Genomic DNA, 19477 nt, shown 5'->3' on the forward strand with positions numbered 1-19477 from the left:
CTAAAATACAAACGTTTGATTTAAATTATTTTGTTTCCTTTCATTATATTATTTTGTAATTTTTTATTTCATTTTTTGTTAGTTAATAGCAAAATTATAATTAAAATTGTTTTTAGAGACTAACACATTTTTCTTTTGAAACTATTATTACTAACTGATTAATATTTTATGGTAAATCAAAGATATGAAGAATTATATTTTATATATTATTTTTTTTAATACATATAATTTCTTTGATATTGGTTTAGAAAGTTAGTGTTTGGAATAACGTAATTTAAAAAGTTATTGATATATAAATTTGTGTTTAATTTTATAAATTATTGTATGCAAGATTGGGATTATATTTCAAAAAAATAAATAAATTAAAAATACTGAGTTGTTTTACAAATATAAAATATTTGTAAAGCTATTTTTCCTTCTTTGTTTAGAGAGACCTCAATAATACTGTTCTTTTCCTACAGTGTCCAGTCTATTTAATTTTACTTACAATAGTAACATTACCTATTCAAAACAGATTAATATTTTATGGTAAATATTTATTAATATTACAGATAATATAATATATACAGATTAATATTTTATGGTAAACGTATAAATAGTTAAAAAACACTAATAAAATGATTAATGATTAGTAAAAATAAAAGTGTAAAAAGGAATAACACATTTTATATTCTTTTAAATAATGAGAAATTTCTGTTATTAATAATTACACAGGCTAACAGCAAAATTATTCGAGCGAAAGGTAAATATTTTTAAAGATATGCTACCGCTGATAGTAAATTTAAAAAAAACATAGTCATTATGAAATTATGAATAATTGCTACTTCATCACTTAAGTCGTACCTTCATCCATAAGCATACACTCATATAAAGGTAAAAGAATACATTTATGTCATTTAAATGGTATGTAATATATTTTAATCTGTAATTTTTGATGTACTTTATATCTTAATGGGAATAAAGGAGAATTAAGCACTTAACAAAATTGCCAACATCTGAAAATTTTCTAGCATTTCTTAAATAAAATATTTGTCAAGAAAGCCATAGAAATTTGAAGATTAAAAGAATGAATTTGTAAAAAATTGTTTGGAATAACAAACTGACTCATACAAACACGAATAAATATTTCTTAATAATTCCTCGATGTTTAAATAAGGCAATTTTTTTTATTCAAAACAATTTTTAACATTAAGTTCAATCAAAGTTCATTTTTTTAAAGTAGTGACTGTATTTTGAAAGTAGTTTGTAATTACAACTTTAAAGTTCTCTGGCTGAGCTCGTTTTCTAGAAGTAGTAACTATTGTGAAAGTAGTTTGCAATTACTACATTGAAGAAAAAGTAGTTATTGTTAACTGCGTCTGTAATAAAGTAAATATCTTGTTGCAAAAAAAAAAAAGTTTTTTTCTTTTTCTTTTTTACCCTTGATCAAAATTTTCTTGTATTTTCAGTACTCAATGGATTTTACTCATCCTTTGCTCCAAAGAGGGAGTGTCTTGAGTAAATCTAATCGAAGCTCTCATGGAAGTGATACATCATCTGCTTATTCTGGATCTGATACCATGCAGTCAGTACAATCAGTATCCTTGGATGATCAAGATGTGGATCTCAGTGGCTTGGTTGAGAGCATTGTTGATTCAGATGAGGAGGAGGAACTCACAGAATCCATGGAGGTATATTTTTTACTATCTTAATATTCAGTAGTTGATTTAATTTTCTTTATTCCAGTTTGATGTATCACCTTAAAGTAAGAAATTTAAGTTGAATCTTGAAAGTTCTATCATCACATCATTCAAAATTTATCATTGTTAATAGAAAGTTTGGAGTTATAATGAGTTAGAGATAAATAATTAACACAGTGAAACTTGTAACATTTAGAACAATTTATATAAGTGACATATAATGTAATGAAAATCATACATGTTTCATCATGTATGATTTTCTAAATCAAGGATATCCTAGAGTAGTTGCCTGAGGAAGAGCATTCTAATCAATCAGTTTTCATGAATGAATCAGTAATGAATCAGTTTTGTTATTATTGTTATTTATAAAACCAGAGACTGAAGTATAAAAAGATTTTTCTCTAAAATCATCACTTAATCTCTATAAGCATCATTTAATAACAGATAAAAATAGACTTAAAAAAAATTGTAATTATTTTTATTTCAGAGAGGACAAGTTTCCCCTTTTTATGTTCGTTTTTCCTTAAATGCGTAGGTTCCTAGTTTTGTGTATGGAGCTATAAAGAAGTTTTAATGAAAAATCATGCATTTCATGCCAGTTTTTATTCTTCAATATCTTTCCTTTCTTATTAAAATCAAATTTTAAAGAGTGTACTTTTTATTTAGAATAGAAACTTGTGAGTTAGTAAGAATTTTAAAAAGCGCACACCTTGCTGTTAAATTTTACTCTTATTTAAGAATTTATGTTAAGAAATATTATTTTAATAAGAAGGATAGTAATGAGTTTATGAAAAATATTAAAAGTGGTTATTGATAATTTTTTCTAACGTTGATATTAATTAAAGATTAAGAGAATATTTGTTATTTTATTCTTTTGCTGTTTTGAAACAAACATTTTAATCATGCTATCATATCATACACAAATAAAATATATATCTGTATATCTATTGGATTTAACTTATGAATAAGTATTTTTATTTTAAATCATAAATTATGTGTAAATTTAATAGAAGTAATTTTATTTTACTAGAGTTTGACCGTGAGGGACACTGTGAGAGAATGTCTTGAGAAAGACCCTGCTCTTCGCACTGATGAAGATGTTGGCATAATCCTTGAGTATATGCAGCACTTGCCTGTTAGTATTATTTTTTATTGTTTCATGAGAATTATAGCTGCCTTAAACTATCCGGAACTCTTTTAATTCAACTAGAATGCTTAATTTTTGTATTTATTTTTCAAATTTTGATTTTTTTTAAATTCCTTGATTGTGATTTTTTTTTCAATATTGTCATTAAGTTAAGTATTTTGATTGAGCTGTAATTAGTAAATGTGTTACTAGCCTAACTTTTTTTTATCATTTTCAAGTATAATGTAAATATAGTAGATTCCCGATTATCTGAGTTAATACTTAACGTGACTAACTCGGATTACCGATAAACTCAGTAAGCGGAGAGTATAAAAAAGGATTGAAAAAGAGTAGGTATAAATGTAATGTATTTAGCAAACACAAAATTTATGTGATAAATTACCACATAGAATTCATATTATAATTAAAAAGCTTACTTAAAGACAGCTAAAGAGCATACTTTACAAAAATTAAAGAGTTTTTACTTAAAAAAAGTCCTTAATGGTTTTTTTGTTTTACATTATTTAGATACTTTTTTGCAGTAATGTTTTGCCATTTTTTATGATTAACAAGAAGGTTGGTATCGCTTCTTGTTGTTCTATATATTCAATAGCACTTTCGATAGCTTTTAGTCCACCTATATGAGAGATTTTTATATGTTGATTTTCATCGTTCATTTCATTACTGACGATATTATGGATAATTTTATCAGATCAAGCTGTTGTATTTTGTTTTCCTGACTGTTTGGACGATAAAATTCAGATTTTTTTTTCGGCGTTAGTTTTAAAAATAGAAAATTAATTAGAACAAAAAAAAAAGTCCTTGAAATATTTGATAGCTCGATTAAGGCAGAAACTTGGATAATCTGGGCTCGGATAGTTAGGACTCTACTGTATATTCTTTTAAATGGAAGAGAGTTTTCTTCTATGAACATAAATTGTTGTTTTAATAACTTCTTTCAAATTAGAAACACTGAATAAATAAGATCACGAACGCACCAAAAATGTTTAAATTTATCTTCTTTCATAAGTTTAAACGTACAATTAATACAAACTTAATATTTATGTTCTTTAGAGTAAACACAGACCTGGCCAATGCTGCATCATATATTTTTCTCTTGTTTAAATTTTTAATATCAACTATTTTTATTTTGAGTTCACAAGTTTAACAATTGTGAGGCTTCCCAATTGCACTTCAATATTATTCCAGGTTTCAATATTATTCTAGGCACTTCAATATTATTCGAGGTATTTATAAAAAAAAAAAAAAAAACAGGCCACAGATCTTATCTATCCTAACCTAAGAGCCATGTTGGCTCAAAGGGTAGAGAGTTCGCTTCCTAATACGGTAACCCATGTACGAATCCCAACAATGGTTGGTTGATATAAATTCTCGCTCCCGACTCGCTCCATCCACAATGCAGATGTAAAATATTCTCAAAGATAGGCAATTCACATGTTCGAATCCCCTTACTGCCCCAATGCTTGATCTAGCAGCTCTCTTGTCTTCTGGGTTGGGTTCATCATTCCAAAGCTACAGAATTGAATATTAATAGTCTTAAACTCTGAATTGGGTCGGCTTTTCAATGCTGGTTACAAAATAAAATAAAATCATTTCCTGAAATTCTAACTTCGCTCTTTCTGTACCATTTTTTTAATCATATTCTGCTCTTCATTAAAAGCACTTTACTGTGAACAAGTATTTTTTTAAAAACTGCACTGAACCATACTAGGTTTGCACCGAATTGAACAAATGGTCGTACAAATTAAAAACCTCCCTCCATTTTCTACCCATAAACAGTCATGCCAAAACATCTCTTAATTTTTATGTTCCTCCTCTCTCTCTAGAATTAGTACATATATTTAATAATGTGTATCAATATTTTCAGGCATTTGCTAACATGACACTTACTGTGAGAAAAGCGCTGTGTGCTGTTATGGTGTTTGCTGTGGTGGAAAAGCCAGGAGTGGTGGTAATGAATGATGGTGAGGAATTAGATTCTTGGTCAGTAATTGTCAATGGAGTCGTAGAAATCGAGTCTTCCAATGGCGAACTTAAAGAATTACAAATTGGTGATAGGTAAATATATTTTTACTTCCATTCTTCATTTCCTTATCATTAGTTGTGAATTCTAATAAAATCCTAGAACTGGGAGTACATAAAATGGCTTTTGACCCCTCACATTTTATAAATGAAGGACCACAGCCCCTTCTAAGGTTAGAATTTTTTCAGAAATTATTTTTTGTGTGATTAAATTTACAATAAAAAAAAAATGATAGATGCTTTTTTTCTGCATTCTAAAAAAATGTCTCGATTTCAAGAGAGCTTTAACATTTTCCTGCTACCGAATCATCCCTTAGACTTCCCTGACAGATGTAATATATGTTTCGATGCTGACAGACGGAAAAATTCTTAATTTAAAAGATCACTTGATTTTGTCTTTTTACTATCGGGCTCCTTTCTGAGCTTCTAGTTTGTTAAGTTAGATTTTTTATTAATTTTTAATAATTGGATGCCTTCAAGTGTTGTAGTGTGAGTATCTCGATTCTGATTGGTTGTTGAAATGTGAAATTTTTTTACATTAGCAACTGTGCTTTCCATTCTATATTCTTTCACAAAAATATAAATTCTTTCACTTTATGTTTCTAACTTAACAACCAAGACAGGCCGTGTAGCCATGTAGAACATAAACAAATTAATTATGCATTGAAGTTGCCAGGTACAGAATACAAAAATACCAGGGGTTTGTCCAGGGCAAATTTACTACCTTTTAGCGGTACCTTCACAAATTCAACTTTATGAAAAATGGTAGTTTCACAAAATACTTTTGAAAAAGCAAGTTCAAAGCTTCCCCTCCCCTCCTCTTAAAATTTTGTTTTTTTATCCCCGTAAGAAACGATAAATCCTTGGTTAATTCCGCATGTACGAATAGGTAGCGCATGCTTGGTCAGATAGTGCTGTAGCGACCGGTAAGCCTAACCGGTCGCTGACGCCATATCATAACGAGCTTTTTTATAAAAATTAGACGCAGAGGCACCCCCTCTGTAAACTTTACAGGAAGTTGAAATTCGATCATTATTCTAAACATTCGAACATTGTTCTAAATTCGTTCAGACCATTATTTTTTTAAGAAACTTTTTTTTCTCTGTGATACTTTTTTCAATATGACCTTGTGGGAAATGTTCTCATAATGAAAATAACCTTTAGTGGAAGTACTGTTAAATGCATGTTGTTGTTTTTTTTAAATTCAAGTTGAAATTTAACAATGGACAATAATTTTTATGGATTTTTAAATTTGGATACAATTTTAAGCCCAAAATTTTACAACAGCAAAATTATTTTTGAACATATGGGGAAAAATATATATAAAATTTACTATATTTTTGTGTTGTAATTAATGTATGTATTTAATGTAATTTTTAATTTTCTCAAATTATGTCTAAATTTTCTCAAAATTGGTACCTTTCATAAAAACCTAAACAAACCAGACCCCTGGTTACAATAAAATACAAAAATAATAAATCTAAGTTAACTAAAAGATGTAGACGAAGAAGAATTATATTTTAACAAATTCGATGAGTGATACATTGCTGTATTTTCTTCTGTTGTAGTAACTTCATGTTGATTAACATTCTAACTAACACACCACCTTGTTCATAAATGATCAGCTGGCACTGGCGACATAGGTCACGTGTGGGTATCCGTGATCTTCTTGAACTGCAAGTACCCAACTAAGACAATTTATACCAAATATTGTACTTTAATTTTGAGAACTGGATTGGAAAAAGATTCTTAACATTTAATTGGGAAAATTCACATAAAAGCTTAGTCTTTCTTAAGTCCCATTCCTTTATGTTTAGATCCGCACAATATTATTATCAGATAACTGCATGTATATCCTGCTTATTATTGAGACTGTTCCGTTGTTGCTGTAAATAGAGTTATTCAATCCAAATATCTTTTAATAATGTCCATTCTTTTCTAGCTTTGGTATCACTCCAACAATGGAAAAAATGTATCAACAAGGTGTTATGAGAACAAAAACTGAAGATTGCCAATTTGTGTGTGTTGCACAAAGTGATTATTATCGAATCTTGCATTTAGGTGAAGAAAACATAAAAAGGCATGCAGTAAATGGGAAATTAGAATATATCACAGAACTACGGACAGTTGATGCTACTCGTAATAAGGCTCATGTTATAATCAGAGTAAGTTGGAAGCACATTTTATACTTAATGAAATTTACTTTAATAATCTCTTAAATGGACAACTTTAAAATGAACATGTTTTATCGTTTTTATTTCTTCCTATTTTTTAGATATATTTCTAAATTAAATAAAAATTGAATAAATGATTAATTGATTGAATAGATCATGTTACTTTTAATAATCCGAAAATATATTTCCCTATTTACTTGGTTTAACTTTCAATTTTATATATTGACAAATTTAATGAGTTTTTGAGTTAAAAAAGTCTTTCTCCTGTTAATTTTATTTCTGTTCTTAACAGGTTTAAAATATTTTACATTGCTGCTCTGTTATTCATGAAATAAATATTGATTTTATATTTTTTTATAAGTTTAATAATTTTACTTAATGTATGGCATGTTTAAAAAGAATTTATACATTTTAAATTAACCCTTCAAGCATTAAACACCTGATCAAAATTACACTGATACTTCCCTAATAATGCTGAAAAAATCAGAATTAACACTCAGGATGTTAAAAATGATTAGGATCTATCCGATTTATGTGATCTTTTTATATTAACACTTATGTTCAAATACTGTTGACTTAGTGAATATTGTTTGAAAACTTGGTGAATATTATTTGAATATTTTTTTAATTTTTTTAAAAAAATCAATGAAAATGAACAGAATATCTTAATTTATATTTGTATCTTTTAGGGAACTCCCGAGAGGCTTTTATCTCAACTAGTTGAAGATAATTCAATGGATGTTACCTACGTTGAAGATTTTCTGCTTACATATCGGACATTCATCGATGATTGTAAAACTGTTGCTGATAATCTTCTTATTTGGTTTGATGATCCAAAATATAGGGATAAAGTAAGTCCCTTAAATTCTGGTTTGTTAGTTGATATGAAAACGTTTTATATTTATAACTCAATGAAGCAAAATAGCACAATAACTGCCAAATTTAATTCTTTTTGAATATGATTTTCTAAAAAGGTTATAAAATGACAGTTGAGTTATAATTGTGTACTAATTTATTTTAATGACTGTTTTACATTTCATTTAAAAGTTTTATTCATTTCATTTAAATGTTTTATTCATTTCATTTAAATGTTTTATTCATTTCATTTAAATGTAGTTTTTGTTATTTCATTGTAAATAAATATTTCGCTCTTTGGAAATAATTTTTACTTGATGTATTCAGAAAAATAATTTCTAATTTCTTCATTAATATGAGTATTAAAGAAGGGATTAGAAATTATTTCTAAAATAAATTTTCTTTATAAATCTAATTTCGGAATTGAAAGAAATTATTTTTAAAATTTTACTGATATTTAAGATTTGTTGAAAATATTACTGATTTGAATTTTAAATGTAATGTTGTGTATGTACCATTTTAAAATTGCATTCTCTATAAGTGCTTACAGTTTAAATAACTATTCATTTTATTTTTGTGATGTATTGATGATTTCTTACTTCAATTGAAGATTATCGAAAAATTGACTTCCTACTTTATTTACTGTGAACTTTTCAATTAATACATTACCAAGATTATATCTTCTTTTTAGGTTACTAGAGTTGTACTTTTGTGGGTCCACAATCATTTTACAGATTTTGAAACTGATGTTAGAATGATGGAATTTTTAGAACAATTCGAAGTAAAGTTGGAAAGAGAAGTTAGTATTTTTAGAATTTCTTAGAAAATGCATTTTATTGATTAAATAATTTAAAATTTTCCAAACCTTGAAATTTCTTATGCTTCAAAGCTTGTTCTTCTTCTTCTTATTATTTTTATTATTTTTTGCAATTTATATGATGCACATAATTCAATAATTTGTTTATGAACATGAGAATTTACTCTTTTTGCACTTGAATTAATGGGAATTTACTCTTATATACTCCTTTTTCTTTCACTTTTTGTAGATTTTATGTTTTAAGAATAAAACAGGGACATTTCATTTCCAACAGAGAGTAATAGAATTTTTTGTTGTTGTTTTTGTTTAAAAAAATTTGAACAGTTTGATTACATCAATGGAAGATAATAAATCTGAATTTAAAGTGCAGTTAGTTTTGTAAAATTTGAATTTTTTACTATTTAAACATGGAACTCTTATGTTAAGCTCTAATTTTTAAAAACAGTAATTTTTTAATTTTTTATAAGCAAGCCCTGATATAGTGATATCCTGGACTTTTCCATGATATTTTAAATAAATAATTGGTATTTTAAATAAATGTTGCAAGAAACTAAATAAAAGCCCTGTTGTTAGGAACATAACTCGAATTTAACAAAGAATATTTCATAAACCTATGGAAATAATTTATAAAAGGAAAATTCTTGAGTTCTTAGTTCTAGTTTATGAAAATTCAGAAGTATTTATGTTTCTTCCTCTTGCTGTCATTGCACATTTCTCTTTACCTTGTTTTTTTCTTTCTTTTTTTTCCATTTTTTTTTACGCATTATGAATCTGCAAACTCTACATTTTCACTTTTTATAAGAAATATATAATAAATTTATGCATTTTATGAAACTTTCAAATCATTCTTTTACAACAGTTTTTATCTTTGAAAAGGCCTTCTCAGATCAAGTTTTATTCAAGTGCAAACGTTTAATATTGGGAAAATAAATAATATTTAATGATAAAAAAGAGTATTTTTCATTTTTCAACTTTAACACATTATTTTTCAGTTATATGAGCCATTCTATGACGTTGTTTGGGTTACCAATTATTTACAGTGGTAGTTTAAAGATGTGCAAAGACAGAAAACTAGCTTTATCAATTTCCTGCATTAAAATTACAAGAAAAGATCATTTCAGAATTTCAGTTATTTCAGTTGAAAAGCTAATATACCGTCTTATGAATTGTCAGTTTTTTTAAGTAAATATTTTTAGAACTAACGTTTAGTTTATACAGTATAATCAATATATGGTTTATTGTAGAATTTGTTCAATTTGCTGAAATTGTTTTGTGGCCTTCCTAAGTTCACATTGTATCATGTTTATAATAAAATAAGATTTGTTCTATTTATTGTTTGTTAGTTGTTGTGATAAAAGATGTGTAACATATTAGAGTTTTCTTTTACTAGAAAATGCTGGGGCAACAAAGGCTATTAAATATAGCTTGTTCTACAAAAGCTCGTGTTCGAGTTATAACATTAGCCAGGTCAACACGTGAGGAAGTGTTACATTTCTCAATTCTGGGAGGATATGAAACTGGTTTTGCTACTTTTATCTCCAAAGTAGATAAAGGCTCAAAAGCTGAAGAAGTCGGTCTTAAAAGAGGTGATCAGGTATGTTACAATCTTCTAATTTTTTTAAAAATTCCTAATGACTAGTTTGTTATGGTTTAAAAGTTATCATACCTTTTTTTAAAAAACTTATGATTTCCGTCTTTTGGATTAGTTTTCATGTTAAACTTTTCAAACTCACACATTATTTCATATGCTATATAATAGGAGAATAACATTGTCACTATTTAAATAAATATTGACCTGGCTGCAGTTGCAAACTTTCTCCCCTTAAATATTTCAGGTGATATTTTTTAAAATTGTTATCATTGATGGTTTGTGTGCATGGAATATTTTGGTAGTCTTGATATTAAATTATTTCAAAATCAATGACCGATCAGTAATCAAGATTGAAAATTAAGAAATATTATAATAATATTTAGTTACATTTTTTTCCTCAATGACATTTCTTCCTTTTCTCCTTTTACTTTGAAGCCAGCTGTTTTTATTGAGTTTAGTATGTGACATGTTGTGTCCGATGAAGTCTAACCACTTTCTGCTGTTGTGGTATTAAACTCAACATTCAAGTACAGTCGGACTTCTATTTAACGAACTCCCATTTAGCGAATTTCTCTATTTTGCGATTTTTTTTCTCGAGGAACCGAGAACATTTTGGAAATTTCGCCGTAAAATAACTTCCAAATAACAAAGTGAATTTTCTATTGAACGAACTTTTCTTTGAGATCCGCTTTCCCTACTTCCCAAAATTTTTCAGAACATTTTAAACTTGTTAACGCATTTTATGGAGGATATGACCTTGAATTGATTTTTGAAGCCACTTAACTTTCAGAGAAAGCAGTGAAATCCCTTTCCCTTTTTGTTTGCATTTTAAACGAAAAACTCAGACAAAATTAACGGATTTTATCAGTAGCAATTAAACTTATGAACGCATGTGGTAATGTATGTTTAAAATTACTTCTATAATAAATTCAGCTATAATTTTATACATAAATTTAGCTTTTTCTAGTTTAAAATGTATGTAGCATGATAGTGTAACACTGGATAATGTTTCGCTCTAGTCTATCTGTCCATGCAGATTTCTTTTATGGTTGAGATTTGTAAAATAAATAGTAGATACTAGTTCACAAGATAAAGGCGTATCAATTGCTATTTGAATAGTGTTTATGAATTTAAAACCTGTTTTGTGTCTGTAAAGTATTTCAAAAGGTGATTTTCTATTTAACGAATTTTCCATATAACAAACTTATTATCGGTATTTAGCAACTTCGTTAAATAGAGGTCTGACTGTAATTGTAATTATATTAAGCTTCATGAATCATTCAAGTTAGTTCCAGTTTTTGAAGCTTGATGCTGTTTACACTCAGTTAACCTTCCATCCTGGAAAAATGGAACTCAAAGGAAAATATACCATCATGGGGCTTATAATTATAGGCACCCTTTGCAGTTGCTTTGTTGCACTTTGTTTGTGCTATTTATGAGTGAGTACTTTCTGTTGGTGATTAGCTATCAAATATAAGTAGACGTTTCTAAAATGTATAAACCACTGACAACTAAAGATGTCCGTCTTTTTATTCTCAATGATATCAATGTTTTTGCTTTATAGATATTGGAAGTAAATGGCCAGAGTTTCGAAGTCATGAGCCACGTCAGGGCTTTGGAGTTGTTGAGGGGGACCACTCATCTATGCATTACCGTGAAATCAAATTTTCTTGGTGAGTATTCTCCATTTCATTTCTTATTAGGCGTGTGTTTTAAAGACAGTGCACATAATTAGATATTTTTTCTTGTGTTTTAGCTTTTAAGGAAATGCTGAGTGCCCCTGAAAACACTACCCGGCGTTGTCGCAAGGCTTCGGAAATCTCCTTACTTCAGCATGACCCTCGCTCTAGGTTATCGTCCCAGCCAGAATGGCACGAAACAGTCGGCACACCTGGCTCCCCAACATCAAAAATGAGTGGCTCCAATTTTCGATCAACCAGTGAAGGAAAGAAAGAGAATGAAAAGAAAGGCTATTCAACGCTAGGCCATCGAGCAAAGTTTATTAGAGTCCTAGCGAAAATGAATATAATTCCAAGAACTCTTAATACGTAAGTATATGCCTTTTATAATACAGAGTAAACCAAATTCATCTAGTAATTGTAATAGTAATGTAATAAGTAAAAAATAGTAATTGTAATAGTAATGCAATAAGTAAAAAATAGTAATTATAATACAATAAATAATTAAATAGTGAAGTCCTGTTCATCAATCTAAGTTTTATTAAAGCTAAGCTTTGTTAATGGTTAAATCATGTTAAGTAAATACGAATTTTATGCTTTTGTGTGTAAAATATTTAAGTGACTAGTAATTCTACCCATTACAACATTGGATGGCATATTCTCCTGATTTTTGTCTTTACAAAATTGCAAGGTATAGTTTTGTGTCTAAAAGCACTAAAATGTCTAAATGCATAAAATTGTGTTTGTATCAGGCGCTTCTGTCTTAGATACAAATAAAATGTCAGAAAAAAATATTTTTGTTTATCCTACATAGTATGACTTTCTATCTACTCTAAATTGAATTCTGGATTTGGCACATTTGAACGCTTTCTCTTTTTAAAATTTTGCAGTGAATCACATTTGAACAGTTCGGATGATAGCTTGTACTCCATAAATAGTAGTAGTAGCGGTGGATCTGGAAATTACAGTGGCAGAGGCTCGTCACCCCAACCTTGCAGTGGAGGTAGTGTAGGTGGTAGTGGTACCCTTTATCATAGTCATAGCAACCCAGACTTAACCTCACTTACTCCCTCTGATGAACTGCGATTGGAGTTTCCAGAGCATGTGCTTAAAATTTATAGGTCTGATCAGACTTGTAAATACCTACTGGTTCACAAAGTAAGCTTATGTCTTATTTTGATATTTTTCAATATTTTAACTACATTATTAAAACAACTCAAGGCAATAGTTTTACTATTTTCATAGTTTGTAGCACCAGAACCCTTAGTAGTAAATAAATAAGATTTTTTTTTAAAAAATTAATGATGTGAATCAAGTCATCAAATTACCTTAATGAATTAAAAATTTATAAATGTATTAATTACGATTTAAATATTTATTTAGTTGAGTGAGTTTTAATGTAATAAATTAACTATGTTTCATTGAGATTTTTTAAATTTTCTAGCGTTTGTGCAAAATATTGCTTTTATTTATAATTTTTGTGATTAAGTGTGATAAAACTGACATGTTAAATAAATATGATATTTTTGATGAAATATTTCTGTGCATAGCAAAAATATGTTCTTGGATAGTGTTGAAATTTTACTGGACAAGTCAGGGAATTTTCTTCCTAAAATTCAGAGGAAACTCAGTATAATTAATTAGTGAAAACTATATTTTAAGTTATGAAATCAGACACAAAAACATATTTTCTGTGAAGAAATCTGCATCTCGACAGAGCCAAGATGGCTCATTGGTTAAGGCACTGAGTTGTCACTGGTATTGTGGACTGGGGTTCGTTCCCCAGTGGTAGCTTGAAGCTCACCCAGCTTTAGTTAGATTGGTCCAACTTGTCTGGGAAGTAAATGCGGCCTATGCACAATGCTGACCAAATTACCTCAGTCAAGCTGTTGGTCATGAAATTGTGAAGCCTTAACCTCTATTACCCCCTGGCCAAAAATGGGCTGTTGCTGGAATGCTTTGCTTTACCCTTTTTTAAAAGATAATAATTCTTAATCTTTTAAAATTAACTATTTTTAACATTTTGAATACATGATTAGACATATAAATACTTAGGCATCTTTACATCTGACTACTTTTTTAAAACTTTCAATCTGGTTTCTTTTTATTTGAATAAACTCTGTTACGTTAAACTTTGGAAAACTAATCTTTATGTGAAGAGCAAGGGACAAAGAACTAAATTTATATCATTCCCCAAAACATTTAAGTTCACACAATTTATATTATTCCTGAACAGATTAATGGTATTGAAGGTAGACTAAAATAATTTTTCAGGGGAATATTAAAAAAATGGCATCTTAAGCTTGAGTCTATTATTTTTCTGACCATCTAAGAAATATATATATTTTTTTAAAGCTATTTATAATACATTTCTATCTTACAATTATAAATAAGAAACTACTCTTACTTATTAAATTAAATTTTTTATATATTATACATTTCTATTTTATAATATATTTCTATCTTATATTAATTTGTATTATATTTATAATACATTTCTATATTATCATAAATTGGTATTTTATTTCTGTCTTATTTTACAAATAGGAAACTACTGCTAGAGAAGTAGTCATGCTTTCCTTAAGGGAATTCGGTATTACGGAGTCAAGCAGGTGAGTAGATGTTCTATTAATTGTAATTAAAAAAAAGGAAACTAATAATGCTTTATATCTACAATGCATTTTTTATCTTTTGTAGTAAATATTGTCTTTGTGAAGTCTCAGTTGGTGAGGGTGGTGTAGTGAAACAGCGGCGCTTACCCGATTCACAACAGAACTTAGCAGAGAGAATATCACTCAGTAGTCGATATTATTTAAAAAACAATATGTCTAGTGAGTCATTAGTGCCTGACGAGCTTGCTGTTGTAAGTAATCTACTTTTAGTTCTTTCATCATTTACTGAGTGCTACTATCATCAAATTTAAAAGATATAGAAATGTATGCTTTCTTGTTTTGGAAATCAGAATTTATCCATTTCAAGTTTCAAAATTAGTTACCAGGTTCAGCAACAGATGGGGCTGTGGTAACTGAGAGAAATTCTGTTACAATAACAATGCAAACAGCAATAGTATGGCATGGTTTGAGGACAAAATTGAAGGATTCTTGTAGAAATATTTCTGTTGAAATTAAGTAACATTGTTTTATAGCTTTTCCAGTCAACTGTCAGTAGTGCCATCTGTTGATGAACTTTAATATTAGTTTTTAAATTTGATGAGAAAAAAAGTTGTGATTTCCAGCAAGATACAGAAAATTTCCCGTTCCTATCTCCTTCTGTTTTTTTTAATGAACTTTTTTACGTTGTGGGTCATTTTTATTTAGTGGTTAACTCCTAAATAAGATTTAAAAAATGTAAAATGCAAAATTAAGTAAAACCTTTCAAAATCTTTTTAGGTATTTGGTTATAGAATTTACTTTATTTTAAAAATGAATTTAAGGTTTTTTGTTAAGATGGAATCACCCAAGTTTGTTTATTACATGTTTTTAAGGAAAATAATTGAATTAATGTCTATTAGATTGCAAAAATTCTAAGTAGAGAATGAATATTAACACAAACACAGGAATGGGATTACATGGCTGAAGCGTTATGCAGTATTAAATATACGATTGATATTTCGAAATTGAATTTCAAAGTAAATAAATAAACTAATAAGTTAAGACTGGAAAAAAAGTCTAAATTAATTTATAAAAATTGAGGGTTATGAGATCATTACGTTACTTTTTAGAATTTACATTTTAGGTTTAAGTAGAGTATTTTTTATCATTGATAATTGATCTTAATGGTAGAAATTTTTAATTTAGTAACAGCTTTAAAAAACTGAACAACAGCAAAGCTGTTTACAAATTGAATTTTCCCATTAAAAACCATCCCATTTAATGATCTGATCATTAAGCTTATCAATTGTTTTTTTCTTTCTTTTCAATTTCTTAATTATTCTTCATTGCGTTTTAGGAACTTTTAAGGGAGAGTCAAGTACATTTATTGCATTTAAATAGTGTGGAATTAGCAACACAATTAACTATTGAAGATTTCAGCATTTTTCGCCAAATTGAACCTACAGAGTACGTGGACGAGCTCTTTGAGGTAAACTCCAGATATGGAATGCCCATGCTATCTAAATTTGTTGAGGTAAGTAGATGCTATTTTTGAATAAGTTTAGAATTTGCAGGACTCTTTAAGTTTTCCGTAAATTCCTAGAAAAATAAATTTCATTAAATATTCTGAAATATTTATGATTTTTGAAATTTTTGTTGAAGTTGATGGAATAAGTAAATAATTTTATTTCTAAAAAACAAGAAATTTTAAATTTAGAAAAAAAATATTAATTTCATTTTATATTTTGAAACAAGACAAAGGACAAAACATGATCCCAAGTCTTCATAGTGCACCAAGTATGGTAATAGTCAACTTCCATTGTTGGCATCACTTGTCCCTGTTTGTTACCATTAAATCAGTCTATGTAGGAGTAAAAGATAAAAATTCCTTTTTNACCCCGATTTCAACAGAAATAAACAATAAGTGAGAAAACTTACTCGAGAATTCTTAGTGATGATAAAATCCTTCCGTGAGAGTGCTTGTAGCCAACGTCTTTGTTGAGCTTCATCTTTGGGAAAATTAAATACGGCAACTTTTGGACCGTTAGCATAATTTCCTTTGCAGTTTACTGCACAGCAATGGTAAGGCATGACACATTAATATATATTGCAAATATGTAATCCAACAGTAGCTATCATAACTTAAAACTTCACAAAAACGAATTAAAAATAACAAAACACGTGGAAGGGGAAGAACCGGCGCCAAAGGGAATGACTGTTATGGTCACCGGAATTCCATTTCGCCAAAATCAAAGCTATGAATGACGCCAATGCTAATGGAAGAATGTGGCAGCCATTCAGGTCTACTTCGTTGGACTACCAACGGATCGGATTTTTCATTTATGTTAACCCGTGCTGAGGCCTTCCTTATTCTAGGAGGTATTGAGCATACACGATTATTTTTGTATTTGAATAAATAATTTATCAGATGCAAAACCTGAGAAATAAATTGTTTTTCACCGTTGGTTCACAAATTTCACAAAAGCGAAGAAATTAGTTATTTTTTTGAAGAAAAATTTTTTTTCGACGAAAAAGCATTTTAAACTCATACAGAGTTTTATACAAAAATTGTCCGCAAAAAATGAAAAATAATATATTGCAGTTTGCGGGCCATAAAAAAAAGGCTGTGTGGGCCGGATGTGGCCTGCGGGCCACCAGTTGGTTACCACTGAACTTTAATATTAGTTTTTAAATTTGATGAGAGAAAAGTTGTGATTTCCAGCAAGATGCAGAAAATTTCCCATTCCTATCTCCTTCTGTTTTTTTTTAATGAACTTTTTTATGTTGTATGTCATTTTTATTGTAGGGCACTTGGTATTTAGTGGTTAATAACACTTAGGTAAATAAGATTTTGGAAAAATGTAAAATGCGAAAATAAATAAAGCTTTTCAAATATCTTTTTAGGTAATTCGTTATAGAATTTACTTTATTTTACAAATGAATTTATGGTTTTTTGTTAGGACTTATATTATTTTTAAAGGAGAAAAATTTTCACGAATGCAATTTTGAAAAAAATTCTTATTTGAGACTTATAACTTATATTTGTGATGTTTTTTGTAAATTTGGCTTGATGAGATCCTTGATTGACGATGAAATTACCCAAGTTTGTTTATTACATGTTTTTTAAAGAAAATAATTGAAATAATGTCTTTTAGATTGCTAGAATTCTAAGCAGAGAATGAATATTAACACAAATGCAGGAATGGGATAACATGGCTGAAGCGTTATACAGTATTAAATATGTGATTGATATTTCGAAATTTAATTTCAAAGTAAATAAATAAACTAATAAATTAAGGCCGAAAAAAAGGTCTAAATTAATTTATAAAAATTGAGGGTTATGAGATCATTGCGTTACTTTTTAGAATTTACATTTTAGATTTAAATAGAGTATTTTTTATCATTGATAATTGATCTTAGTGGAAGAAATTTTTAATTTGGTAACGGCTTTAAAAACTGAACAACAAAAAAGCTGTTTACAAATTGAATTTTCCCATTAAAAACCTTCCCATTTAAAGATTTGATCATTAAGTTTTTCAATTGTTTTTTTCTTTCTTTTCAATTTCTTAATTATTCTTCATTGCATTTTAGGAACTTTTAAGGGAGAGTCAAGTACATTTATTGCATTTAAATAGTGTGGAATTAGCAACACAATTAACTATTGAAGATTTCAGCATTTTTCGCCAAATTGAACCTACAGAGTACGTGGATGAGCTCTTTGAGGTAAACTCCAGATATGGAATGCCCATGCTATCTAAATTTGTTGAGGTGAGTAGATGCTATTTTTGAATAAGTTTAGAATTCGCAGGACTCTTTAAGCTTTCAATAAATTCCTAGAAAAATAAATTTCATTAAATATTTATGATTTTCTAAAATTTTTGTTGAAGTTGATGGAATTAAGTAAATAATTACATTTAAAAAAAAAAAAAAAAAAAAAAAAAAAAAAAAAAAAAANGAAATTTTAAATTTAGAAAAAAATATTAATTTCATTTTATACTTTGAAACAAGTGAAAGAACAAAACACAATCCCTAGTCTTCATAGTGCACCAAGTATGGTAATAGTCGACTTCCAAAGTTGACATCACTTGTGCCTGTTTGGTACTATTAAATCACTCTATATAAGAGTAAAAGATAAAAAGCTCCTTTTTCTCTTCCCTCCCCCAATAACTTCATACATCCCAAATCTACTGTTTCTGTTGAGTATTTTGGGATTTTTCTTCTCGTAATTTAAAAAGGATGAAATAAAAGCAAAATTAGCTGAGCTAACTAAAGTTGAAAAAATTTATTTAGAGAAAAAATTGTGCCCATTGTTTGTTAGGTGAGGCTGATGAAAGATTAANTAAAATTCTCCAAAAATTAGTTGGTTAAATTTTATGATAATAGATTTTATATCGCACTCTTTTTCTTTTTCTACTCCCATTCAAAGAAATCTGTGAATTATTTTTTCTGAGCAAACCAACGAATCACACATTTTTTTACAATCGCTAACAGCAATGTTTGTCGACAAATTGTTACAATTGTTGCATTAATGGCAATTTTTTCTATTTCATTTTAACCTCTTATAACATATTTTAATTTTAAAAAAAGGCTCCTTTGTTGGTCAATATATGATTTTTGATTCAAAATTTTGTACCAAAACATTAAAAAATAAATAAAAAATCTTGAAAATTGTCAAAATAAATTATTTTTTTCAAGTATGATATGTTAAAAAAGTAACATTTTGAATAACATATTTTATAATATAGACACTTTTCTTGTACGCATCCTATACTTTATAAGAAAAAAGAAACAAAAACCTGGAAATTTTAAGATTTTTATCTGGAAAACCTGGAAAAATCAGGGAAATTTGAAATCTGATTCGAGTGGCCACCCTGGATAAACAACTGGAAAAAAGTCGCCATGGACAGAAGGCGTTGGAGGCT

At 28.3% G+C, this 19477-nt stretch overlaps 1 protein-coding gene across 1 annotated transcript in view; it reads left to right on the forward strand.

Moving 5' to 3' along the window:
- Window positions 1–19477, forward strand: part of LOC107441590 (rap guanine nucleotide exchange factor 2) — a 137693-nt gene that overhangs the window by 103126 nt on the left and 15090 nt on the right. Inside the window, exons 4-16 of the mRNA XM_043040036.2 lie at window positions 1449–1670; window positions 2710–2814; window positions 4694–4884; window positions 6791–7013; window positions 7712–7873; window positions 8569–8676; window positions 10085–10288; window positions 11850–11958; window positions 12042–12333; window positions 12855–13122; window positions 14512–14576; window positions 14662–14827; window positions 15913–16089. Of these exons, the coding sequence (XP_042895970.1) occupies window positions 1449–1670; window positions 2710–2814; window positions 4694–4884; window positions 6791–7013; window positions 7712–7873; window positions 8569–8676; window positions 10085–10288; window positions 11850–11958; window positions 12042–12333; window positions 12855–13122; window positions 14512–14576; window positions 14662–14827; window positions 15913–16089 (2292 nt within the window). The remainder of the gene's footprint in view (window positions 1–1448; window positions 1671–2709; window positions 2815–4693; window positions 4885–6790; window positions 7014–7711; window positions 7874–8568; window positions 8677–10084; window positions 10289–11849; window positions 11959–12041; window positions 12334–12854; window positions 13123–14511; window positions 14577–14661; window positions 14828–15912; window positions 16090–19477) is intronic.

The sequence above is a fragment of the Parasteatoda tepidariorum genome, chromosome 4, assembly GCF_043381705.1.
Source record: "Parasteatoda tepidariorum isolate YZ-2023 chromosome 4, CAS_Ptep_4.0, whole genome shotgun sequence".
In the NCBI taxonomy this organism is placed as follows: domain Eukaryota; kingdom Metazoa; phylum Arthropoda; class Arachnida; order Araneae; family Theridiidae; genus Parasteatoda; species Parasteatoda tepidariorum.